The sequence below is a fragment of the Arvicola amphibius genome, chromosome 9, assembly GCF_903992535.2.
Source record: "Arvicola amphibius chromosome 9, mArvAmp1.2, whole genome shotgun sequence".
In the NCBI taxonomy this organism is placed as follows: Eukaryota; Metazoa; Chordata; class Mammalia; order Rodentia; family Cricetidae; genus Arvicola; species Arvicola amphibius.
This window is the reverse complement of record NC_052055.2, coordinates 38,202,447-38,229,624: the sequence shown is the minus strand read 5'-3', so window position 1 is coordinate 38,229,624 and position 27,178 is coordinate 38,202,447. Positions and strand designations below refer to the sequence as shown.

Below are 27,178 nucleotides of genomic sequence, written 5' to 3'. Positions count from 1 at the left end.
CGCACCTGCCTAGCAGCTCAGGGCCTTTCAGGGATGGGTCTCTCTGTACTGTCTCCTCAGGGCCAAGGTGGTCCTTGCACTTAGCTCAGAGGGGTGACTGTGAAGGTCATCGAGGTCGCAAATTTAAATGTGAGGCACGTTATCATGATACACTCTTGTAATCTCAGTGCTGGGGAAGCAGGGAGGCAGGAGGGTTTACTGCAAGTTCAAGGCCAGCCTGGTCTACATACCTTGTTCCAGGGCTACACAATGAGACAGTGTCTCAAAAGACCCCCCCCCACACACACACACACACGTAACACTAGTAGCTTCCCACAGACTGAACATTCCCTAAAACTAGCCGTAACACAGAACAGTTAAACAAATCAGACGTTTGTTTATTGGATTCTGGACATTTGGTGACTTGATTTGACCCAAGCATGTTCTGCCTCTTCTGTGCCAGGCACTTGGGGACATTCAAGGCTCATGGATCCTGAGGGGAACACCATAGGCAAATGAGAACACTGGTTAGGGATGGGGCTAAGCAAAGTATTAAAATCTTACATTAATTGATGTTTTCTTTTTAAAAAGTTGTGAAGAGTTATCTGATAGAGGATCGCTGGGTAGCTACCTCAGAGAGCGTGTGCAGGAGCTGAGGAGTAAACCGAGGTGTGTGTGACAAGCGACCAACCTTGAGATTAGAGAACAAGCACCCAACAAAATGCATAGCCCCTAGAGCAAAGGCCCCTAGAGGCAGGAACAAGCTGACCTCTTCATAGAAGCGTTATGAGGCTGAGGCAGTGGGAACCCTGTGGGATTGCTGTAGGGAGAGGGGACAGGGGTACTGGGCAAGGAGTGCCAAGGGGCTCAAGTTAGTTGCAGGGACCAAAGGCTTCCACGGTGCTGTGGTTTGCAAGTGAGGGCCATCTTCTCACTTCCTCTGCCATGCCTCATCTCTTTGCCATGGAGTGTTGCGTGCTTTGGGGATGAAGATTTTCACCAGCTCTCCTGGCTCTGAGGCACATTCATCAGAGGTAAAAACAGATTGCTAGGAGCTGGAGAGATGGCTCAGAGGTTAAGAGCACTGGCTGATCTTCAGTAGGTCCTGAGTTCAATTCCCAGCAACCACATGGTGGCTCACAATCATCTGTAATGAGATCTGGTGCCCTCTTCTGGCCTGCAGGCATACAAGGAGGCTGAACACTGTGTACACAATAAATAAATAAATCTTTTTTTTTTAAAAAAAAGAACAGACTGCTAGTCAGCCAAGTGGGGTGCAGTTGCTCACAGGCAACAGTGTGGGTGACTTGGGCAAAGCCAGAGTTGTACCGCTCCTATTCCCAAACATCTGGATGTGAGCAGTCCAGGGCGGGCTTGGCAGTCCCATGGATTCCTAGGCTCCTTTTTAACTCCTTGCTCTGCCGTCCTTAGTGTGGCCAGGACTCTATGTAAGCTATACAGTTGTTCAGCAGCGTGCCACACAGCTTAGTCTCTGCAGCTGCCATCTTGAAATTCCTAGTTGTAAACAAAGGGCCTCACCTTTTCATTTGGCAGCGGGTCGGTACGGTTGTGTGGCTGACTAGTCATGTGCATACCTATTTTCAGTTATATGGTTATAAAACAAAGTGTGTACTGCGGCCTCTAAGGCAGGTGGGGATTGGTGGCCCAGGAAGGTATCTTACTGTGTAGCCTTGGGGGCCTGGAACTCACAGAAACCCACCAGCCTCCTAAATGTTGCAATCACAGGAGCGTACCACCGTGCCTGGCTTGATTTAGGTTGGTTTATTTTTCATTTTTTTTTTTTTTGTTTTTTTGAGACAGGGTTTTTCTATGTAGCAGCCCTAGCTGTAGACCAGGCTGGCCTCGAACTCACAGAGATCCACCTGCTTTTGCCTTCCCAGTACTGTAATTAAAGGTGAGCGCCACCACAGCCCAGCTTGTTTAGTTTTTAAAGATTTACTTGTATTTTCTATGTATGCGTGTTTGCCTGTATGTATGTGCACCACACATATGCAGAGGCCAGAAGGCGTTGCATTCCCTGAAACTGAAGTTCAAGCCCATTGTGAGCTAGCTGGGAGCCACACTTGGGTTCTCTGCAAGAGCAGGAAATGCTCACCGCCTCTCTCCAGCCTCCTGTTCTTGGTTTGGAAAGAGGATCTTACCACATAATAAAGGCTGGCCTTGAACTTGAAGTCAGCCTGCCTCAACCCCCTATAACTGGGATTATGGAGAAAGCTCATTTTGTTGAAGTTGCTGGTTTTTTATTTTTTGAGACAGTATCTCTCTACATAGCCTTGCCTGTCCTGGAACTCACAGACCAGGCTGTCCTTGAACTTACAGAGATTTGCCCACCTCCTGATTAAAGGCACGTGCTACCACCACCTGGCATAGAGATCTTTGTGTCTCTGTAGACCAGGCTGGCCTCGAACTCACAGAGATCGCCTGTCTCTGCCTACCGAGTGCTGGGATTAAAGGTGTGTGATACCACCACCCAGCTGGAGAAAGCTTTTTAAATAGTTTATCCAGAATCTCAAGTGACTGAGATGGAGGATGGTGAGTTCTAGACCAGCCTGAGTGTAAGAAGGAGCAATGAATAAAGATGCCTGCCATTAAGTCTGATGATCTGAACTGGATCCCCAGAACCCATATGGTAGGAGAGAACCAATTTCCACATATTATCCTATGACATCTATATGCTCATCTCAGCACGTATTTGTGCCAGCACACACACACACACTCATACACTCATACACACACACACACACACACACACACACGACTCTCTTTCAAAAGACAAAACAAATAGCTGGGTGTGGTGGTGCACACTTTTAATCCCAGCACTCTAGTTCAGAGGCAGGCAGGTTTCTATGAGTTCGAGGCCAGCCTAGTCTACAAAGCAAGTTCCAGGAGAGCCAGGGCTGTTACACAAAGAAACCCTGTCTCAAACAAATAAACAAACAAAACAAAAAACCCAAAGCCTGAGAATTCTACCCCAGGATTCCTACCTACTCTGGAAATCCCGTTTTGGTTGAGTGCGTTATCTGAAGCCCTAGTTCTACCTGTTCATGTGTTGGGTGGGAATGTCTTATCTCTATCTTGCAGGGTGACTGTGAAGATTCCAAGAGATGTTATGGCACACCAAAGGGAATTCTCTGACTCAGGGACATACTTTGGGCTCATCACTAGTAGGGGTAGCGGAGGATGTTGTCACCTGTGAAGCATCTGAACTGTGTGAATCTGGGTCTGGGGTCTTAACACCACCCTGTCCTTAGGATCATTGTCCGCTTAGTTCATTCCTCTGCAGACCCAGCCTTGTGTGGCAGGATGAAGTGTCTAGTCTGGAATGGAATGGATAGATGGTCATCATTTTCTTTATTCCCTCCCTCACTAATCTAAGCTGGGGCATTCAGAGGAGAGGCCTGCCCATGAATCCTCTTGTAGGGCAGATGGACTCACAGGTCTTCACAGAGCATGTGATCCCATGCTACATGTTGTGGTGACAGCATGCCATTCTAGTGACGTTTAAGTGATTGCATTCTCTATGCCAGTGTAATCTAGTGCCAGCGAGCAGCATTAGCACCACCCAGGAAGTTGTTAGAAACATAAATTCCAAGACTGTTGATACCTACAGAAGAGATCCTGGGGATGGCATCAGAGAAGCCATTGTGACTAATGCAGTCCTCCAGCCCACAAGGCCAGGGGTCCCAGAAACATCTCTCTCTCTCTCTCCTCTCTCTCTCCTCTCTCTCTCTCTCTCTCTCTCTCTCTCTCTCTCTCTCTCTCTCTCTCTCTCTCTCTCACACACACACACACACACACACACACACACACCTCTCACACACATGTTGGGGGACCATAGCATATTGGCCCTCAGGGTTACAGAGATCATAGCTTATTATGACCATTAAGAAATGATTTCATAGATGTCCATGTCTCCCTAGGTTGTTTTCCTCCTCTGTGCCTATGTCACTGTGTACATGATCTATTGGAAGTTCCGGAAAACATTTGACATGGAGAATGACACGTTCCGGCTGGAGTTCCTCCTGGTCCCAGTGATCGGCCTTTCCTTTCTGGTGAACTACAGTAATGCTCCAATGGAGGTGAGTCTGACCCCAAGCCCAGCGGTCTGGGCCTGCCTACACCATTCACCCCATGCCCAGGTAAGGCCCCACGGGCTGAGTCAGGCCCCACGGTCAGCTGGTGGGAACCCTGCTTCTGTTTCAGTCCAGGCTGCCGTAACTCACAGGCCTGAGCTTCGAGAGACAAGCATCTCTGGAGGTCCTATGCTTACCCACACACTGTGGCTTAAATTGTCACTTACCAACTGTGCAGTCTATTAAAACTATGTTTCGTGGACGTTTGCGCTGTGGTAAAACAGACCTTACACACCTAAGTTTGTATTTCCATAGGAGGCAATGGAAAGGCACAGCTACTGAAGTTCAGGCTGGGGACACTATGGGTAGAGTGCTTGCCCAGCATGCATCTGGCCTTGAGTTCTAAAACTTAGTGTGGCAAAGCGTGGCTGTCACTCCAGCCCTTCCTTGGGAGGCAGTTAACTCAAAGCCTACCTGGGTTACACTGGGACCCTAAACAAGTGATTGTGTGACGAACTGTTCTCTCCAGCAAAGTTCACTACACATGGGTCCTCCAAAGCAAGGACCCTCTCAGCCCTCTGCTTCTCTGACAGGTCCTCTGGACCTTCTCCATCTATTTGGAGTCAGTGGCCATACTGCCGCAGCTCTTCATGATCAGCAAGACCGGAGAGGCAGAGACCATCACCACTCACTACCTGTTCTTCCTGGGACTGTATCGGGCACTCTATCTAGCCAACTGGATCTGGCGGTACCAGACAGAGAATTTCTATGATCAGATCTCCGTGGTGTCTGGAGTAGTACAAACCATCTTTTACTGTGACTTCTTCTACTTGTATGTGACCAGAGGTAGGAACTGGTCCTAAGTCATTATGCACTCTATGGTATTCCAGCTGGTCTGAGGAGTCAGGGCCAAGGCTCATCCCTTCTGGAGCTTATTTTGATGGGGGAGGCACAGACCAATGGGAACCATACTTGTGTACAGATGAGAACTGGAGGACTTTTGACAAACCTGATTAGGAAATATCTCGTGCATAAGCTCCAAAATGGGCCTTAGAAAGTTATAAACCTTGAAATGCAAACCAACTAAATTCACACAGGGCAAAGGGGGGTTGCTAGTACATCACCAAGAGCATCTGTAAGAAGTCACTTCAATCAACCCAGTAATTGCCATGCAGGGAGGGTAGTAAGGCTCCAGGTGAAGGTTTATGGGAGTTGAGCGGAGATGAATTGAAGCCAATTGCTAAAATGTACAATTATGTAAGGAAGGAGCACAGTAGCCAAAATGGAGCCAAAGGGGCATAGAGCCCATGGCTAACCTGAAATGGAAACTTGGTCCACAACTTTTAAGGGACATGGTGTAGTATAGACAGGCTAATGAAACTCAAAAAAAGGGGGAGGGTGATGAAACAATACTTTTCTAAGTATAGCATGATCTATTAACTTCATCTTCCTTTTCTTCTAGTCCTTAAAGGAAAGAAGTTAAGCCTACCAATGCCAGTTTGAAGAGATGGGCCACACTGTAAGGCATCCAGAGCAAACTACTTGGACTGTTCTCCTTGATGACTTAATGTTAAACAACTGGTGTGAATTTGAGCAAAGCACTGGCCGAACCATCAACAGCTGGACATCCCTTAGAGACACCACAGATGGAATGAGGCCTCACAATGGCGAGTGAAATGAGGAGCAGTTAAGATCCCCCCTCCACGAATGACCAAATATTGCTCCTTTGACTAGAGGAAGGCTCATGCCAAGGAACAGGCAGATCCATTCACAAAGACCCTGGGTATGCGCATGTGTTATCACTCAACTGGCTTCCACACTGCATCTTAGACTCATCTCAGTTGCCTAGGTGGATACCGTGACCATCCAACTGTGATTCAGATTCTTGTGCCAAGACCTACCATCAACCCCACTCTCCCCTCCCTCCCAGTTTGAGGTGCTAATTTAAGGTGCTTAGTCACTTAATCTCCCAATATTTTCTAAGTTTTGATGTAATAAAAAATTCACACCTTTATTGTCAATTGTTTTATTTATACCTACAAAAGAAAACAATATGGTATCAAAAGGACAATTTACAAACTAAGAATAGTAGTAACATAGCTCTTAGCATCCTGTGCCTTTACATCACACCTACAATTCAAGTCTCAATGACAGGAATGTGTTCAGAGACCAGCAAATGCATTAGCAGAGCACTGATCCCAAGCAAAAGCCACCAACCTTTTAGATGAGAAGTCTGCACAATAAATTGTTCAGGAGGGGTAAGGAGAAGCAGCTCACAGCTTAATACTGAAGCCCTTTCTTTAAGTGAGTTAACCACACAAAGGCAATCACCCCAGCTCAGAGGGCTTGCCTAGGCCTGTTCTGAGAGAACTCAAAGGACAGACAAGAAGACAGAAGTCATTTGCACTAAATAGGAAAACTGCTAGTTTTCTGCCGTACCCAGGCCAAAAGAGCACATGAAGTAGTAAATCAGCTGTTAATTTATCTGGATTATACTTCTGGTGGAAAGGGGAGGTAAGCAACCTAGCTACTGCTTCATCTCCATAGGCATTAACAGAAAGGGTGTTTTGAAGAGCTGCAGTAGCACAGGACAGCCCATGGTATGATGCTTAATAAGTAAATCTGAAGAAGTATCTGTCAGGCTGGTCAGTGTCCATGATTAGACACTTCCTTTTGGCAGGGTGAGAGACAGACAGAACACACACTTTGGTTTCAAGCACAGAGCAGGGTTGCCACACATCTGTGCCCACCACTCCCCCAGCTTCATATTCTGTAAAATAGTAAGGAAAACAAAAGGATGCCAAGTGTTCACATACATATATACCCAACATATGCTGACAACCTACCTGTTGTGTCGCACACTGAATCCTACTTTCAGAGCCCTCAAAACCATCCCCTTTCTCTTCCTGAAGGAAACCTCAAGTGTTTTGTTACGACTTTTACAAAGCAGCAAGCACTCTGAGGGCACAGCCACGAAATGAAGTGGAGCCTCCTCCTGTACTGTGAATGAGCAGCACAGGTAACAGCAAAACAAAAGACCCCACCATGTGATGATTTCTCACAGGTGCCGGGGCCATCTACTGTCCCATCCTGTTAGGGTGACACAAGAGCAAAAATTCTTTTCAGGTGCATCTGTTGCTCTTGGAAGTTTCAGGAAGAAAACAAGTTAACAAAAGGATGAGACAAACCCACCTTCCCACTGCAGACTAAGGGGGACCTGGGCTCTAGTCCTCCAGAGTGCTTCCTAAGCACTACCTACCTGTGAAAAGCTGAGTGCAAAAGGATGCCGAGGACGAGTGCCTCCAGCTGCTATGAAACAGAACAGGCCGTAGAGTCCTGCTCAGGAGAGCCTGGCCAAGAGGGCAGAGCAGCCCACAAGGCACCCTAACTCTAAAAATACTGAATTTAAGAGGACGATCTGCCCATTTGGATGTCATCATTTATAAAGGCATTTTGTACACCATAGACTCAGCTGCTTAGGAAGCTTCTGCTACACACTGATGCATGCTTACTGCTCATAACTATTTGGCTAAAGAAATCAACTTTTCAGATGGTCCCTGGTTATATGGGGAGCAAAACCAGGCAGTCTCTACCCAGATGCCAGTCTACCCAGCAAAAACAATGCTTTGTAGTTTTTCTAAACTTAAAAAAGGTCGCTTGAACTCAGAAATTTGATTTCAAACTCAACACTAACCTGGTTAATATTTAGTAACTGCAGGAGAGAGGGGCAAACCAATTAGGTTTTTTTAGCTCTCAAATCCATGTTACTACACCATCAGCCAAAATGACTGACAAATCTTAAAATCTGTCACGCCGAGTAATCTAACTTCAGTAACTTAAAACCCACCATGGACAACACACATGAAATCCCTCTTGGCTTCTCCCAGTAAGGAGAACAGCCTTAAGCACAGATGCTGCCATCTTCTGCAGAACACTCCATCCTTCCCTACCCTCCCTCCCAATAATAAGCAGGTTCCAACAAAAGCGCCTAATACCTTTAAGATGAAAAATAGCTCAATACATGCATTAAATCAGGGAAGAAAATGTTTTCTAGTCATATATATAGATATATATATATCTATATATATCCGTACAAAATCTGTTATTACAGACTGGATCTTTTGGGTGGGCAGAAGAAACCTGGCAGTGAATTTTAACTAATCTGCATTTAAAAAAAAAAAAAGAGATAAACCACAATGGTTGGGAAAAGAAAAAATAAAAATGGCTATAAGGTAAAAGAATAGACAGTGTTCCTTTAGATGTAATCTGCACAAGTCACTCCCACCAAGCAGCTTCATTTACGAGAAGGAGGAGGGGGAGGAGGGGGGGGAGGATACTGGTAAGCAGTCTGCCCCATATAGCCTATCATATTGGTAGCTCCTGGAGGCTGTGCAAACTGCTGTGACATCAGTGGCTGTGGCTGCTGCCCAGATCGGCCTATACCACTAAACTGCTGACTAGAGCTCTGGGAGCTCCTCCCAGTTGAGGTGGTGCTACTAGCCCCATAAGTGCCAGCAGCATACTCCTGGGCTGTGTAGCCACTGGTACCATAAGCAGCTGCCCCATAGGTGCCTTGGGCATAGGTGTATTGGCCTGCTTGTGCCCCAAAGGCAGAATTCGGGCTTCCATAGCCACTGCCATTAGCATAACTGGCTCTATCGGTTTCACTGCGATCTCGGTAGCTTGTAGAATCTCTCCGGCCACCATCCTTGACCCCTCGAAGCCTCCGGTCACACTCATCCTGATACATCAGATTGGGATTGTTGGCTGAAGAAGTAGTCCGGTATCGAGAGCGACCTCCTGATGGGAAGATAAAGGTATCTTTAATCCAGTATGATATCCAGCACAAACTTAAACATAAAAGGGAACAGAAATACTCAACACATCTTCAGTGTCAGCAATGCCAGTCTTTAAGCTAATACTTAACTTGGTGCCTTTTAGACTCTTCTTGAGGGCAACAAAAACAATCCCCCCCCCATCAGCTTTCTGAGAGAGGGTTTCTGTTTAGCCCTGGCTGTCCTGGAACTTGTTCTATAGAAAAGGCTGGCCTAAAACTTAAAGAGACATGCCTGCTTCTGTCTTCCAAGTGCTGAGATTAAAGACGTACACTACCACCCTGAAACCAAAAAACAATTTTCACACACCAGGCTAGGGAGCCAGGAGTCCGGAGCTGAGTGCATCTCACAACCGTAGGTCAGTTGTGTGTTAGCTAATACTATGTTATGAAATGACGTAAAATTACCAAATTCTCCACATGCAAAACTGAAAACTCTAGTATAACTAAGAAGCAGTTTAAAGGTATCAAAAAACAGGGTTTAGCTTTATATTTATCTGTTAAGAGAAAGGGTCTAACCAAGCAGTAGTGGCACACTCCTTTCATCTCAGCACTCAGAAGGCAGAGGTAGGCAGATCTCTGTGAGTTCAGGCTAGTCTACAGGGTGAGTTCCAGGACAGCCAGGATCTGTTTCACAGAGAAACCCTGTCTCAAAAAAAAAAAAAAAAACCCAAACAAACAAAAAACAACGAGAGAGAGAGAGAGAGAGAGAGAGAGAGAGAGAGAGAGAGAGAGAGAGAGAGAGAGAGAGAGAGAGAGAGAGAGAGAGAGAGAGAGACTAGATACAAAGCTCAAGCTGTCCCTAGAAGTCATACCTTAGATCCAGAGGTCAATGCAAACACCACACCATCAGTGTGTGTGTGCTGAGGGGGGTATCTCTGTGAGTTTGAGGCCAGAGAAATCCTGCCTTAAACATCCGCCCCCCCACAAAAAAGTTTACAGGAATGCATGAGTTTAGTTTTGACCATGCACCCATTACATAAATGGGTCTTAGATTCTCACATACAAGGCTACAATAGTAACAATAGCAGTACAATGATGAAACTTGCTTTTTGACTTACAGTGACGCCATGAAAACCACTAAGCATTCTCTGACTTCTAAGCAAGAGCCTTCCTTCACAGATCAAAATGAAAAATTAAAAAACCAGCAAAAACCAATTAGCATCAAGAGTCCCATACAGTACCTGGAAAATTCCAGGACTTACCCTTACCCCCTCCGCCGCCACCGCCTCTGTGGTCCACCAGTTGCATCAATTTTGGATTGATGGCCTGATTAGCCTCTTCCAATACTTTGATCAGCTCTCTAGCCTGCTTTAGGTTCCCCGGGGTAAAGAAAGTATAGGCAGTGCCCTTGTTGGTGCTCCGGGCCGTTCGGCCAATACGGTGAACATAGTCCTCTGAGCTGTTTGGATAGTCATAGTTGATCACAAACTTCACATCTTCCACATCTTCCAGGTCAATGATGAGTCATTGCGTTAAGTTGATGTGGAAAGAGAAGTTAAGCACAAGGCCAAGAGGTGGAACGCACGAATGCAGATGACAGCAAGAGGAGAAAAGATGAAGTTAGTAACCACTCTGAGCAGGTACAAAAAAGACTCATCCCAACAGAGTAAAAGAGAATCAGTGATTCTCAGGACACAAATGGGCACTGCGTCTTGATTATAATCCCACGGGAATCCCATTTAAACCCCCAAACTCCTGCCTCTTCTGTGACAGTATGCTGACAGGAGCTACACTACAACCAGAGTTCAGACGGACACACTCCAGTGCCACCCCTTTCAGAACTGGGATGTAGAGATCAATAACCACCATTAAAGTGCAGGGCCAAATCACTTCTACTCTGTTGGGAGAAGCCTGGCACAGTCTACCAACAGCACAACAACTTACCTTCTGACCAGTCACAGAGCAACACGGAAAGGCACTTCATCTACTCACTACATTCTCAGTCTATAGTTAGGGCTTTCTTGCTCTTGTATTTAAAAAGCAAACCAGAGCCACAGTACACACCTATTTTGCTTTGCTTGAACACCCACATTATCTTTCCCTTTCAATCACAAGAACACATTACACTAAAATTTCACTGCACTTCCAAGCCCAGCTTCTCAAGTGAGGTTTTTTTCCACTCAGTTATTACAAACTGGATACTTGTATCATTAATCAGATTGTCTACGTGACCTGGAGATTCAATAGCCAAAGAATATGGGGAAAACCATGACACTTTGAGACACACATTAATATTCTGCACATGGCTAGGAATTGGGCTGGGTAACCCCTAAAACTTATAGTTATGTAAATGTTAGTGTAATGCTTTCAGCTAAATGTTTTTTAACCTACCCAACAAACAAATTTAATAACAGAATCCTAATTTTTTGTGGAAAAAAATCTGCATTTTACAAAGAATATTCCGAAAATATCCTAGATAAAACACAGATTTCTGTGATAGAAATAATTAAAAAACATTCTCTGTTTGTTACCAGACCGATGCACACTCCCTCCTCCTTTGGGAAACCGCTGCAGCCGATCCCGTCTCTTTGTCTTTTATATTTGGCGGCCTCCTTTCGAAAACTCCGCCTTCTGACACGGGACCACTGGAGCGCGGGGAGCATGCATCAAGGGTCCATGGCAGTGAGAAGTCCCCACACACGCTCGCTCTGTGAACTGGCTTAGATGCTTCTCTGTAGCCCCATTTGGTTGCCAAGCGCCGGAGAACCTGGGTTCAGGTAAAAATTTCAGGTCCTCCAACGCCTCCCCAAGGTAATTGGGGTGATTGTAGAAAAATTAAAAAAAAGTTACATCCAAAGGGTCAGACTGCATCTATTGCCCAGACTGGATCAATTTCAGGGGAAGGGGAGATGATTAAAAAACAAAAATTCAGCTGTTGTTAGGGGTGTGTGGAGTAGGGGCATTATGTCTGTTTCTTATTACAATAAAGGCTCCTCAGTCTTTACTGACCCCTAAAGTCCTGAATCACACCAGAAAGACGAGAAGGCACTTATCACAGGGGGCAGCTTGAGTCTCCGGCTTGGGTCGTTGATGCCACAAAGAAAAAATATAGGGCAAGGATGGAAGACTGGGGTGGGGGTGGGGTAACTCCATAAGCACATCTTCAGAGCTTGAATAATGGCCCTTAGTCACTCCCACTGGTGACCATGGGCAACAGAGCACGCTGAATTACTGCACTGGATGCACAGGAGTGTGCTTTCCAAGCAGCAAGCACTGGGGCTCCAGATGCTAACAGCTGGGAGCACTTCTGGAGGGGCTTGATAAAGGGTGGACACGGTGCAAGTTCTTCATACTAGAAAGGTGTCCTGTGTGCACACAGCTGCCTGAGGCCACCAAAGAGCAAGCACAGAATCTGGTTTTCTCCAGTCCAGGCTGCCCTGAGGTTACTGGCGCACTGCCACAACGTTATCTTGCTGTCTAGAGAAGATGCTGTAGCAGGGTAAGAAACGAAAAGTTACATGGTTTGGCCAGTGGCCTGGGAGAACCTATGCCATGGCCTAAAACTCCAATGACTATTGGGAGGATCTAAGACTAGCCAGCAGGCTCATCTAGAGCAGCTTCGGGCCAATGTAGATTTGTCTCAGTCATGTACTGAGTGATCTGCAGCTGATATCAAAGCTTCTGCTAAAAAAACAAAACAAAATCAATTCAATACTTTTAGTTCAACAGTCTGTAGTTTAAACAAAAAAGAAAAAGAAAAAAGAAAAAAAAGCGAAATAAAAAATATCCCAGTGGAAAGGGAACAGTGGTCGCCTGAAGATGACTACTATGAACTATGGGAAGCCAAGAACTTACCTGAAGGGACCATTTAAGAGACCATCGCTCCACAGAAGTGAAAAAAGGCCTGGTGACTCAGCTGAAAATAGCACCCCTGTCTATGAGGTAGAAGCCTTCACTTTCCAGGATCTTGTAGGACCTTGGTCAGAATTCTGCCATTGTGGTGGGTTTTCTCCCTCCTTTTGATTTTTACAAGGCAGCAAACAAAGGGGCCCAAAACAAACACTGATGTTGAGTAACAAGAAACAGACTCAGGCACCTTCCCTCTCCCCTCACTTGAATGAGGGAGGGTGGGATGAAGAGTCTAAGTTATTCTAATGGCAGCCAATTGATTTTGTTAAAATATGCAAAGGGACACAGAACAAAGATTTTTAATTGTCTAGGCAAGATGCACAAAGAAGCTACCAGCACATAGCAAGCCTGTTTTAAAAACCACCATTACTGAAAGCTTTCATGGAAATTGCTTTCAGGCTTCTGCCTCCTCTCCCAACAGGCCCAAGTTCTAACGGCACAGACCCAGACATGACCTCGGAGGGAAGAGACAGCTTCCCACCATGGCTGCAGGTCACTACCCCTGAAGTTCAAGGGATAAAAAAGCCCCACCACTGCCGCACTAATACTTATCATTGTTATGTTAAACTGCACAGGGAAACTTGCTACTTCTCACCTTCCTCGACAGGAGATTAAACATATCAATAATGGATTCCTCATGATAGAAATGACCCCCATCTTTCTAAAACAAGATCTCACTATATATAAAACCAAGAATGGCCTCAAACTATTGATTATTCTGCCTAAGCCTCCCAAGTGCTGGAATTTACAGGCATCTACCACCATGCCCAGCTACAGCAATCTCTCTTTGTGGAGACAGTCTCACAATGTGGCCCTAGGTGCTCTAAAGCTTACTAGGCACACTAGGCTGACCTCAAAATAAAAAACCACTTGCCTCTGTCTCCCAAATACTAGGATCAAAGGCATGTATTATTATACCCAGTTGAAATAATCTTTATAAATGTTAACATTTTAGGTCAGACTTGTTCAGGTCAAAGCAACAGGCCATCTGTATGTATCTTAAATTGTGAGTTCAAACTAAAGAACACCTTTAAATTAAGTTCTTAAAGTGGACAACACACCGATGGCCAAATGGAGGGTAAGAAGAGGGGAGAATTGCCCACTATTTTACTGAAATACCAGGCAATACAGACATTTTTAAAAGAATGTCGTTATAGTATAGAGTAATCAAACTTTTTAGTAAATGTTCATGGAAGTAGCCTCTATGCTTGTATCTATAATAGACAAACCAGCATAAGGCAAAAACTAAAGAAACCAGTGTTCGTTAGCTAGGTTTCATTAGGCTCCTTCTATCCAGCCAGAAAACTGAACAAAAACAAAAAGAAATTAAGCTGTAAAATGAATTATCTCCTCTCTCTGTAACTTAATAGTCATGCCTAGGCCTTGCTGCAGACCAAAGCCTGTTTGTTAGGAGCCGGACGAGACTTTGAAAATAAAAAGAGGGGTGGGTGGGATGACCGCAGAGAACCCAAAATAAAATAAATTAAACCCACAAAGGTCAAAAAAAAAATTTACAAGGGGGAGGGGAATCACACTTATACTCTTTTGACTAAACTTATATACATACAACTCTAAATTTGACATGACAAAAAATTTTCAAAACAAAAGATACACAAACCACCGACAGAGACCTATCTATACAAACCTAGCCCACGGGAGGCTACATCTGTGGCAATGAGTATAGGAGCCTTTCCAGATCGGAACTCTGAAGAAAAAAGAAAAACAGGTACCAAGTTAGGGAACTGAGGCTATAAAGAACATCCATAAAAGACATAGACTGAAGAAATCATTCTCCCTACCCACCCAATATACATGCCGTTCATAATGTTGGCTTTGTAAACCTTCATAACAATTTATATCATACCCACTTTAGTGAAGAAAAATAAAGTATTTTAAGTATTTTTAAAAACTGTGTGTCTATGAATGTAGTTACTCAGAAGCCAAAGGCACAGAATGTCTTTGTGGCTGAAGTACAAGTCCTCTGAAGAGCAGCATGTGGGTCTTTTTAATTTTACTTAAAGACAGGGTTTCTCTTGTCTAACAGCTCTAGCTGGCCTGAAACCCTGGAACTCGCTTTGTTGACCAGGTTGGCCTCAAACTCACTGAGATCCACCTGCCTCTGTCTCCCAAGTGCTAGGGTTAAAGGCATGCACCACCAAGCCTGGGTCATCTCTCCAGCCCCTTTTGTTTGGAAAAAAATTTTTTTATTTATATTATTATAAGCTTTAAAAAAACTCTGGAGATGTACTGAAAATGTCCAGGGTTCAATTAGCTAAAATAGGGCTAGTTGGACTTTGATCTACAAATAAAATCTAGTATTGGGAATGCAGCCAGGCCATGTCTGCAAAACTATCTATGATCATCTGTTTTTGTGTAAAAACCATTCAAACCATTATTTGATGTACAAAGTCAAAACAATCTATTATCTGGTTCTTTATAAATAGGGCAGGGGGCATAACATTTGTCAAAAAGACTTTACTGTGCTAGTAGGCAGAGGCAGGTGGATTTCTATGAGCTCAAAGCAAGACTGAATGACACAGTGAGATCCTATCTCAAAAGAAAATACTTAGTCTTATTCTTACCATTAAGTACCCAATCTCTTTCTGGTTGACTCTTGTCTCCATGAATACACATAGCTGGCCAACTATCAGAAGAATATTATATATTAGAAATCTTTACCCAAGTATTAGTACATAATGTTGATCAAGTTCTTTAAGCTACATAATAGAAGACTGTGCTTATTTATACATTTACACAATTACACATTATGCTAAAATACACACGTGTAAAGGCCCTAGCATAGCAGTGGTTCTCAACCTTCTTAACAATACAACCCTTTAATACAGTCCCTGTGGTGACTCCAACCATAAAATCATTTTGTTGTTACTTCACTAACTGCAATTTTGCTATTGTTATGAATCATAATGTAAATATCTGGCATACATGATATCAGATATATGACCAGGATTGAAATGGTCGTCTCCCCACCCTCCCTCCACAGATAGCGTAACCTAGAGGTTGAAAACTGCTGGTAGGTGCTGTACTCACCCATCTCTGCGCATCCTTCGAGTGAGGTCATCACAGCGTCTCTTTGTCTCCACAAATATTATAGTCTTATTTTCCTTTTCCGCCATGATTTCCTCCATCAGTTGGATCAATCTGAAAACAAGACCAACAATGCAGTCTCATAGAGTAAAGTTCTTTCTCTATCATCCACACAGATGCTATTAACTCCTAAAGCTTGGAGTGTGGTGGCACATGCCTACAGTCCCAGTATCACTTGGGAAGCTGAAGCAGGATGGAGAATCCAAGGGTCAACTTAATTACATAACAGGAATCTTCTCTTCAAAAAAAAAAAGAAAAAAAAACCGTCAGACCTAACTTTTTTGGATTTTGTTTTTCAATAAAACAGGGTTTCTCAGTGTTGTCCTGGCTGTCCTAGAACTCACTCTGTAGACCAGGCTGCCCTCAAACTTAAAGAGATACACTAGGCAGTAGTGGCACACACCTGTAATCCAGGAGAGAAAGGCAGGCAGATTTTTGTGAGTTCAAGGCCAGCATGGTCTACAGAAGGAGTTCTAGGACCGGCTCCAAAGCTACACAAACTAGAAAAACAATCTCAAAAAACAAAACACAAATCTTAAATCAGCCTGCCTGCCTGTGAAGCACTGGTATAACCGTCTCAAAAAACAAAACACAAAAAACAATCTTTTTTTTTTGTTTTGGTTTTTTTTGTTTTTCGAGACAGGGTTTCCCTGTAGTTTCTAGAGCCTGTCCTGGAACTAGCTCTTGTAGACCAGGCTGGCCTCGAACTCACAGAGATCCGCCTGCCTCTGCCTCCCGAGTGCTGGGATTAAAGGCGTGCGCCACCACCGCCCGGCCAAAAAACAATCTTAAAGCAATTGGCCTGCCTCTGCAGCACTGGTATAAAGGTGTGCTAACACGCTCGGCTTGTTCACAGGTACTTAAACGCATACATCTATAATTATTCAGGTCTGAAGAGACTAAAAGTCTTGCTGCTCTTACAGAGGGGACTGACACTAGCTTTGGGCATCCACTATGATGTCTGGCAACCATCTATAATTCCACCCCTAGGGATCTGAGTACAGTGCATGAAAACAACAAAAACAAATCCACTGTGGTTATAGTATTCGCCCAGCAAGCATGATGCCATGGGTTAAATCCTCAGCAACACCTAAACAGTGTGGTGGCATATGCCCGAAATCACAGTACATGGGAGGTAAAGCTCTAAGCAATCTTGTTTTACTCCTCAAGGTCCAGGCCTACGAAGGATACATGAGATCCTGTTTCACATATACGAAATAAAAGTGAATTCCAACTAATTCACTCACACTAGAGTCAAGCAGGTCTGATTCATTTGGTATTATTCCTATCTCAAAAATGAGAAATGGAGGCAATGAGATAGAATCCTAACTATCCAGCCAGGATGGTGCATGCCTTTAATCCCTAGCACTCAGGAGGCAGATCTCTGTGAGTTCGAGGCCAGCCTGGTCTACAAGAGCTAGCTCCAGGACAGGCTCCAAAGCTACAGAGAAACCCTGTCTCAAAAAACAAAACAAAACAAAACAAAACACAACAACAACATTTCCAACCTCAAAAAAATCCTGGCCTTTTCAGCTATGGTACAGTACAGCAGTAATTCTAGCATTCTGAAGGATCTTGAGTTTAAATGTAATGTTAGGACATCTAGAGCAGCTCTATCTTAAAAATCAACCAATCCAAATATTCTATCAAAGAAAACAAAGTCTCCTTTCATACTTGTGATCTTTTTCACTTTCCATACAGACATCCACAATCTGCAGGATGTTGTGGTTGGCACTCAACTCCAGATTGCCCACGTTGATCTGGGTGTAATCACGCAGGAAGTCCTCTGCAAGCTGCCTTACTTCCTTTGGCCAGGTTGCACTCCACATCAGTGTCTGCCGGTCAGGCTGTCAGGAAATGAAGGTTTTCCTTTAGATTAAGGAACTATATGACAGTTGAACTGGTATAAATATAAGTATCAGCTTTACAAACCCTGATTTGGTCAACAATTTTACGGATCTGGGGCTCAAAGCCCATATCAAGCATTCGGTCAGCCTCATCCAACACAAGGTAAGTACATCGGCGAAGATTTGTCTTTCCTGATTCCAGAAAATCAATTAGGCGCCCAGGAGTGGCTATGCAAATCTCAACACCTGCAAAGCAACAACAAAAAACAAACAAAAAAACCATCTTTATAAAAAACTGTCTAAACCTCAGTACACAGAAACTATGACACACCAGCTCTGGTGGCTGCATTTGACATTCAGCAGTTGCTAAACATACACAGTATCTGAAGAGCATGATGTAACGCAAACTTCAAAGAGCAAGATTCTAGCTTCCCCCTGCAAAGTAGTTAATACAACTGCATCCCAAGAATTTCTACATGATTAAAAATACTGAATTTTCTAACAAGAAACTTGTCCAATTTCATTTACAGAAATTGGCAAGGAAGGATTTTTTTTTTTTACCTCTTTCCAAGTCTCGAATCTGAGGACCTTTAGGAGCCCCTCCATAAATGCATGTGCTCTTCAACCTAGAACACTTTCCATAATCATCAGCCACCTGCTGCACCTGCTGAGCAAGTTCTCTGGTAGGAGCCAGCACTAAACACTGAAATAAGGGGAGGGGAGAAGCAAATAAACTTGAGAGCCAACCCAAGTTTAACAAAAACACCCAAACAACCCTAAGAACCAAAAGGTAGTCTAATTTTCCCCTTATTGTCCAATTTAACACATCAAGTTATTTGAGCAGTGGGGCACACTGACTTATGAGCAAATATAACTTACAATTTAGAAATGGAAATGATAGCAGCATCTTCCCTACTTGGCTTACCCTGATGCTTTATCATTACATAAAGTATAAAGACAACAACAAAAGAGGGTCTTCTATAGACTCTCTGGCCTTTAACTATGTAGCTGAAGATGACCTTGAAGTTCCTTCTGATCCTCACTTTTCTACTGCCCAGGCTAGGATTGAAGACACTGCACCATCACACCCAGATTTGTACTACCAACTTTTAACCTTACAAGATGAAAGATCATGTGAGGTTGAGATTGAGACCAAAACAAGTTCAGAGACAGCCAGGGCCGTTACAGAGAAACCCTCTCTAGGTAGGGTAGGGACATCCATCAAGCAAAATTTTAAATATCAGTAGGAAATACAGATTAAAGGTGAGCTTAGAAAATGGCTCAGGGGTTAAAAACACTGGCTGTGGCTCTCCCAGAGGACCCTAGTTCAATTCCCTGCACTCATATGGCAGCTCATAACTGTTAACTCTAGTTCAGGATTTGACATCCTCACTCACACAGACATACACGCAGGCAAAGCACCAGTGGACATAAAATTAAAAAAAAATTACTTGGCTGGGCAGTGGCACATGCCTTTAACCCCAGCACCTGGGAGGCAGAGGCAGGCATATCTCTGTTGAGTTCGAGACCATCTGGTCTACAGATCAAGTTCCAGGACAGGCTCCAAAGCAACAGAGAAACCCTACCTTGAAAAACAAAAACAAAACAACAACAAAAAAACTACTTAAAAAGATAGGGGCGATGATGATGACTGGAGAAGATGCTTGCATGGTGGTGCACATCTTTAATGCCAGAATAGGAGGCAGAAGAAGGATGATCTCTGAGTTCAAAGCCAAATAAAAAGATGATCAGAGACCCATGTGGTGTGGTGGGAAGAACTGACCCTAACTTCTACAGAATCTACTCCCTAAAGAAAAATAACCAAAACTAACAAAAATGAGTAATTCAAAATTGTGTTTGAGTGCTGCTGATATAGCCCAGTGGTTGACTATTTACCTAGCACACACTGAGCCCGAAATTCAACCCCCAGTACAAAGACTTGTACTTAAATGTGCTACAAAGACTGGTTCAGGGCTGGAGATGGCTCAGCGGTCAAGAGCATTACCTGCTCTTCCAAAGACACACAGACAGAATATTGTATAAAAAATAAAAAAAGGGCCGGGCGGTGGTGGCGCACGCCTTTAATCCCAGCACTCAGGAGGCAGAGGCAGGTGGATCTCTGTGAGTTCGAGACCAGCCTGGTCTACAAGAGCTAGTTCCAGGATAGGCTCCAAAGCCACAGAGAAACCCTGTCTCGAAAAACAAAAAAAACAAAAACAAAAACAAGGGCACCGGAAGGAAATAACATTAAAAAAAAAAAAAGACTGGTTCAAAGACTAGGTTCAGGGAGATAGAGCTAAGTGGTGGGGATTTATTTACCTAACACATTTACCTAACACACAAAAGGGCACAAGTTTTATATATATATATATATATAAAACCCCAAACAGAAAAGAGAAAGAATGCCTCAAATTCAGTCATTTAATTCCAAATGATAGGGCAGGGGCGAAGAGATAATTTAGTGGTTAATAAATAGCACTGGCCCCCTTTCCAGGACTTGGGTGCAATCCTAACAATCACATTGCACATACAACTTTAACTCCAGGTCCAGGGAATTAAATACCCTCTTCTGATCTCCATGCCACACCCACCCACAGCGTGAGCAGACACGTAAAGCCAGACTTAACAAATAGGCCAATGTAATGCAGAGCATTCCCAGGTGGCTCTCAGGAAGGCAGGAGAAAGAACATGAGAGCACACCAATGTGAATTTTTAATTCTTAAAAATTAAAACTGGGCTGGACAATGGTGGTACATGTCTTTAATGCCAGCACTTGGAGGCAGAAGACAGGTGGATCTTAGCGAGTTCGAGGCCAGCCTGGTCTACAAAGTCAGTTCCAGGACAGCTAGAACTGTTACACAGAGAAACCCTGTCTCAAAAAACACAACAACAACAACAACAACAACAAAACCAAGAAAATTTACAAACTGTAACACACTTACAATTGGGCCATCTCCTCTTTCCAAGTATGGCTGGTGGTTTATATGAACAATTGCAGGCAGCAAATACTGAGGAAGAATGAGAATCAACAATGTCATACAAACTCAAGCCATTATCTTAATGGTTCCAACTTAAATCAGTAATTAACAATGCCCTAACAGAAAGAAAGAAAAATACAACACATCACCACACTCAAGTACAATGCAAACCTCCATTTAAAATATTGCACATAGTAGTATTTTATGTTTTGGCTCTGGTTTCCTGGAACTCACTGCATAGACCCAACTGGCCTCCAACTCAGACACCAATCTGTTGGCTTCTGCCTCTCTAGGGCTGGGATTAAAGGGTATGTCCCACCATCCTAGCTTGCATGTAGTATTTTAACTATGAGTTTAAAAATTGAGAAAATGTGAGCTGGGCATGGTAGCACATGACTTTAATCCCAGCACTTGGGAGGTGGCAGAAGCAAGCAGTTTTTTGGCTGGAGGCCACCCTGGTTCCAGAATAGCAGGGACTATAAAGAGAAACCTTGTCTCAGGGTGTGTGTGGGGGGGGGGGGAGAGACGAGACACGGATGACACCTGAGAAAAATCTAAGACAACTAGGATAACAAAATAAGTTACTACAATGTCAAAGATGTGGTACCTACCGCCAATGTCTTCCCAGAGCCAGTCTGTGCAATGCCAACCATATCCCGGCCACTAAGAGCCAAAGGAAATCCTTGGCACTGAATGGGAGTTGGTTCTGTAAAATGCTGATCCATCAGCACATCCATTACATACTCTGAAAAAAAAAAAAATGAATGCATTACTACTTTTACTAGTAAAGCTAAGGGCACACATGAGATCTAGAGTAGCAGTTACTGAAGATAAGACTTACTTAGACTTATCAATAACTTTAAACCCAATTTCTTGCCAGTTCACTGCCATCTTTGTGAATTACTATCCTTACAAACCTAATAGCACAGGCCCATGCGTCATTTATCGTTCCAAGTTCTTACTGTATCCTAGAAGCGATATTCTGCTGCCTCATAAAGCGAAGGGGCAAAATATCAGTGCAAGTGGCACTGAAAAGAAGCCGGGTGGTGGTGGTGTACTCCTTTGAGCCCAGCACTCGGGAAGCAAGTGGATCTCTGTTGAGTAGGAAGCTAGCCTGGTTTACAAAACAAGTTCCAGGACACACTGAGTTGTGACACAGACACCCTATCTAAAAAAACAAAAAACAAAAAAAACCACAAAACACCAAAGCTGAGGAGATGGCTCAGCTGTTAAGAGTACTTTTTGTTCTTACAGAAGACCCAAGTTTGGTTCCCAACACTCATATCAGAACTGTGTGTAATATGAACTTCAGGAAATCTGACGCTGTCTTCTGACCTCTCAGGAACCTCACCCTACACAAATAATCTTTAAAAAAAGTATTAATAACTATTTATTAACATAGTAGTTATTAATACTAGTAGCCTTCATGCATTTAAAAATTGAAAGCTCACATTGAATTACTGTTTAAAGCCAGGTGTAGTGGCACCTACTTTTAATCCCAGCACTTGGGAGGCAGGGGCAAGTGATCTCTTGAGTTTCAGGCCAGCCTGATCTATACAGTGAGACTTTGTCATGAAAAATAAAAACCTAAGAAACTTTTAACTTTATTATTGTGTGCATGTGTGAGGTGCCCGAGTTGAGTGTGTGGTGGTCAGAGGAGCACTTCATGCAGTTGGTTTTCTCCTTCCACGTTTATCTGAGTTCAAAAGGTTCCAAACACTCTCACTACTGAACCGTCTGACTGGCCACTAAGCTACTATCTTTTTTTTTTTCCCCCTCTCTTTTTTTTTTTGGTTTTCCGATACAGGGTTTCTCTGTGCACCCTTGGCTGTCCTGGAACTTACTTTACTCTGTAGACCAGGTTATAGTCTCAAACTGCCAAGTGCTGAGATTAAAGGCATGAGCCCATCACTTCCTATTATTTTCTTTAAAAAAAAAAAAAAAAGGCTTCTGTCAACAAAATTCTGAGCCTTTAAAAAAAAAAACACAACTTTTTAAGCAACCTACCACTTAATGCACAATTAAAGCACTTACGTGGGAAGTTCGCATGATGGAAAGCGAAGACAGGCTTGGGACAGACATCGCCTCCTCTCACTGTGATCTCTTTCTTTCGACGGAGTTCATCAACCTCATACTATAGGGGGTGGGGGGAAGAAGACAGTAAAAGTTCTCAATTTAAAAGCTTTATTATCACACATGATAAAATATTAATATTTTTACATGAATTCAAGTTTGTGATGCACATGACTAACGTTATCTAAAAACTATAAGACCAACCAGGGTTACTTAAACAGTCTACCACAAATAATTAACTTCTATTCTACATAAAACTAGAACTAGGAGGAGTATATAACTTGAGCCCAAAGCTCTTTCTGGACAAGCAATTATTTTCTGGGTAGAATACACTATCAGGTGGTTAAAAGAACACAAACATACAAAGTTATCTTAAAAACTAATTTTATGAGAATATAGGTGAAGAGCAGAGTTTAAGCTTTACATGCATATCGTGCCAGGTTTGAGCACGGTACTGCTAAAAGAAAATTAGCTCAATGGTTGAGAAATTGCCTTCATGGACAAAGCTCAGGGTTTGACCAAAGAGAGAATATCATAAACCAGGTTTGCCTGCCCATGCCGGTAACCCTGGCACCTATGAGCTGAAGTAGCAGGATAGAAAGTTAAAGGCCAGCCTAGAACTACATGATGAGACCATGTCACACACAAAATAGGTTTTTTCAGCTATAAGACAGGGGTTCTTTGTGTTAACAGTCCTGGCTGCCCTGGACCGCTTTGTAGACCAGCTGTTCTTGAACTCAGAGATTCGCCTGCCTCTGCCTTCCAGGTGCTGGGATTAAAGATGTGCACCACCACTGCCCAGTAATAAAATAGTTATATCACATAAAAATTAAACAAAACACAATAGTAAGCCAGTCATGGCTAGGGCTGTTATGGTCTGACCTAACACAAAATAAAGTATGATGAATCTGTTTCAAATGCTCACTCACATCCCTTTCTTACCGGAGTCAGTCTTGCTACTTCTGGATGCTCCACATAAAAATTCTTCTCAAATTTCGGGAGTTCACTCAAATCCCACTTCTTTTTCCGTAAACGCTCTCCAGGATTACCAAACTTCTTTGGGGGAAGGCCACTACCACCTCTTGCTCCAAACCTAGAGACACCAGAAAATGTTGATTCATTAGTAGCTGTTTCATGTGACAAAAGTACGCGAAGAGATGGCTCCTGGAAAGCCCTTCCCAAAGATGGTTCATCTGAGTTCATCTTAGAATCTCAGGGGTAAGAGAAGAGATTCTGGAACCAGACAAGGATTGAGCTCTATTTCCTTCTGAAACTTCCTATGTAATCTGGGAGCACACTTTATTTCTCTGCATCTTAGTTCTCTATGCAGAGAACACTACTACTACTAATTTTATCCATTTGGCAAAATTATTGGCTACCTACCAACCACATACCCAGTGTAGTTATTTAAGTGGTACTGGAGATTCTGCATGGGATAAAACATAAACAGGTTTCAAAGAAGATACTCTCTTAAAGTGTAAGAGCAAGATTGTGGACATGGAGAAAACCACACATACTTCAAGCAAGTCCCTCAAAACTACAACAGCTTCTTGGCCAACTCCCCGCTTGCTGAGAAAAGCACTTCCCAGCTAATCTGCAAACTAAAGGGACACCAGGAACTAGTACTCATTTTTAGTTTATTCAAAAGAAGCAGAATAAAGGGTTGTAATTCTTTCCTTGCTAGACTTCATCTTTATTTTATATCGATATACTTTATTTTGTATCTCCTTTTTCTTCGCCAAATATTACTCTTGTTGTAAGGCTGAACCTCATTTACCCTAACTCACAGAAATCCTCCTGCCTCAGCCCTCTAAACACTGGGATTATAAGTGTGAGCTACCACACCATGCTCAAATAATACTGAGTTACAGAAGAAACAATGTTGATGTAGGTTAAGGTATTTCATTTAATAAAATTCAAAGCCAGATACAATGCTGAAAGCGTGCAATCTTTAGCACTTGGAAAGGTGGTGGCAAGATCAGAGTTCAAAGCCAGTCTGGACTATGAGACTGCAGTATCAAAACAAACCCCCTTCAAACAGATTTAAAATTAAGTCTTGTTCAAGAATACAGATATGGCCACTTGCCAAACCTAAAATGTATGAAATCAGAAGCTAACTGTTCCTAAAACAAGTATCACCTTTATTTGCCTTACTCTATGTAAAAGCACAGGACTTTGATACACAAACAGGGCATTTTAAAATCTCATTTCCTTATTCCTTGTAAAACACTACAGAATCAGAGAAAATTCAACAGTAGCTACTTTGAGGAATTTCAGTTTCAAAACCAGCCAGTTTGGGGAGTGGTGGGACAAAACCTACAACTTAAAACCCTCTTCTGTTAGAAGAGGCGTGGTTGTCTACACTGAAACATGGCACATTCTAGGCCAACCGGACAGACTAAGATTTATGGTAAGAAATTTTACTGGGATTCATTGGATATGTACGCTCAGTAGGCAAAATTGGGGTTATTAATACTACTGCTGAACAAACACAACAGAAAAAATATATACAGCCAGGAACACTCATCCACACCTTTAAAAGGCCCCAGGTTTTCAGCTCAATACCAGAGAAAACGCCTTCTGAATTGGCCACTCCACCCCACTTGCAAATCAAACATTAGTCTGAAACACTCTACAAGAACTAGAAAGCCAGTTTTTTTTTTTCAGTCTTGCAAAAATTACCCAACCCAGTTTTGAAGAGATTTTTAGCCTCAGTCAAACGACTTTAGCGTAGCTCCTAACATGCTCCCGTTGTTCCTGATGTGATGCAGCGCTGCTCGATTTCTGCTGGTTTCCAGACAGTTTCTCTGTGCAGCTCTGGCTGTCCTGGAACTCACTCTATAGACCAGGCTGGCCTTGAACTCAAGAAATCACCTTCCTCTGCCTCCCAAGTACTGGAATTAAAGGCACATGCCATAATGGCCCAGCTAACATTGCTTGAATATTACAATAATGATCTGGAAAGAAAGCTTCTAAAATTAAGATTCCTTTACAAGGCTTATTCTAACTAAATTCTCCTCTCTCTCTCCAACTAACCTTGAAAACCGTTCTTGTTCTTTGACACAAGAGCTACCATAGCCCAGGCTGGCCTCAGTCACCAAGCTCCTGCCTCAGCCTCTGGGTGCTAGGGATTATTGGCATGTGCCACCTCAAGAACGTCTCTTGGTTTCAATAGCTTTGTTACTTCTAAAGATTTTCCCCATTCGAGGAAGGATCTCACTATGTAGCTCTGGTTGTCCTGGAACTCACAATGTGTTCCAGGCTGGCCTGGAACTCAAGAGATCTACCTGTCTCTACTGCTTGAGTGCTAAGATTAGAGGTGTGCATCACCAGAACCAGCCAATACTTTACTGTATCCAAATTTAAAAAAAAAAAAAAGTCACCTAGAGTTTATTTAGACGTGAACTGTTTCCGGTATCTAAGTATCACGAACAACGGGTGGCATAAACTTTTTCAGTATTGACTCCAGGATAGGCACATTCAAGGATTTTCCTAGTAGTACAATACTAAGTTTCCTGCGGTAATTTATAAAAAAACTTCCTAGCTTAGGCCTCAAAGTTAGTTCTGCAATATATATGGATCTATAAAAGGCAATAAATAAAAATGTCACCTGACCTTCTGGCTCTCCCAACTTCGATCTTTTAAAAGCAGCCCAGCACTTCCCATTCCAATGTGTTTCCAATTAACCAAATATGACCAAATATGGGAGTAAAATCTGGCTTAGAATAAAAGACCTTTTCGACTCTAGTCCCTCTAAATGGGATGGCTGGAGACATAACGGAAAAGAAACCACCTCGAGGTCGCTTTTTCTAGACTTGAGCATGCGGGTTCTTCCCGGACAAACGCTGCGGCTTGCAGGGACCAAATGATCGGCGAGGCCGGTCAAGCGAGGCGACAAGGCTGGCCTGCCGCCTCCGAGCCACGACGGCGGTCCGCAGAGGCGCTCGGCCGAGCCAGAGGCCCGAGCACGGCGGCCATTGTACGTCGCGGGCTACCCCGCCCCCCCGCCCGCACCTTCCCCTTACCCTCCACGGTCCCGATCCCGGTCCCGGTCCCCAAAACCGCCTCCGCGCATGGTCCCAAACGGATAAAGATCTGGGAGCGGGGCACGAATGGCCGAGCTAGGGATGGCCTGTGGCTCCGGTCTAGTGACGACCGATGGCGGCGGCGCCTCCGCTGTTGGGGCGGCGGCAGGCGCGGCGCTCTCTCGCTCCGACGCGCTGTCTCCCGTCGCAGACGCCACCGTCGCCGCCTCTCTCGTCGGAGACGGGAGCAAAACACAGAGAATCGGGGCTGTTAGTACAGCGGGGAGGTCTGGTCACGCTCAAACCGGGCGGTGCCACAGTTTAGGCGTCTCCCTTCCTTCCCAGCGACTGCACAAAATGGCGGCGGCCGCTGAGCCTGCTCCAACTTATC

General features: G+C 43.8%; 2 protein-coding genes across 3 annotated transcripts in view; one reads left to right on the top strand and one right to left on the bottom strand.

Annotated features, from left to right (window-relative positions):
• The window catches only part of Kdelr3 (KDEL endoplasmic reticulum protein retention receptor 3), a 14,217-nt gene extending 8,131 nt beyond the window's left edge, over nucleotides 1–6,086 (top strand). Inside the window, exons 3-5 of the mRNA XM_038341675.1 lie at nucleotides 3,921–4,079; nucleotides 4,667–4,919; nucleotides 5,536–6,086. Coding sequence (XP_038197603.1) covers nucleotides 3,921–4,079; nucleotides 4,667–4,919; nucleotides 5,536–5,576 — 453 coding nt within the window. The 3' untranslated portion in view covers nucleotides 5,577–6,086. The remainder of the gene's footprint in view (nucleotides 1–3,920; nucleotides 4,080–4,666; nucleotides 4,920–5,535) is intronic.
• Ddx17 (DEAD-box helicase 17) lies at nucleotides 6,084–27,178 on the bottom strand. 2 transcript variants are annotated; one of them, XM_038341672.1, is made up of 13 exons: nucleotides 26,788–27,178; nucleotides 23,705–23,855; nucleotides 22,724–22,823; nucleotides 21,301–21,434; nucleotides 20,654–20,719; nucleotides 18,273–18,414; nucleotides 17,797–17,957; nucleotides 17,539–17,711; nucleotides 15,808–15,918; nucleotides 15,342–15,403; nucleotides 14,405–14,464; nucleotides 10,113–10,355; nucleotides 6,084–8,873 (listed from the first exon to the last, which is right to left on the bottom strand). In XM_038341672.1, the coding sequence occupies exons 1-13, from the start codon at nucleotides 26,835–26,837 to the stop codon at nucleotides 8,368–8,370; spliced, it is 1,959 nt and encodes a 652-aa protein (XP_038197600.1). In that variant the 5' UTR covers nucleotides 26,838–27,178; the 3' UTR covers nucleotides 6,084–8,367. The 2 variants fall into 2 exon arrangements, with proteins under 2 accessions (XP_038197600.1, XP_038197602.1); XM_038341674.1 differs by having other exon boundaries at nucleotides 10,119–10,355.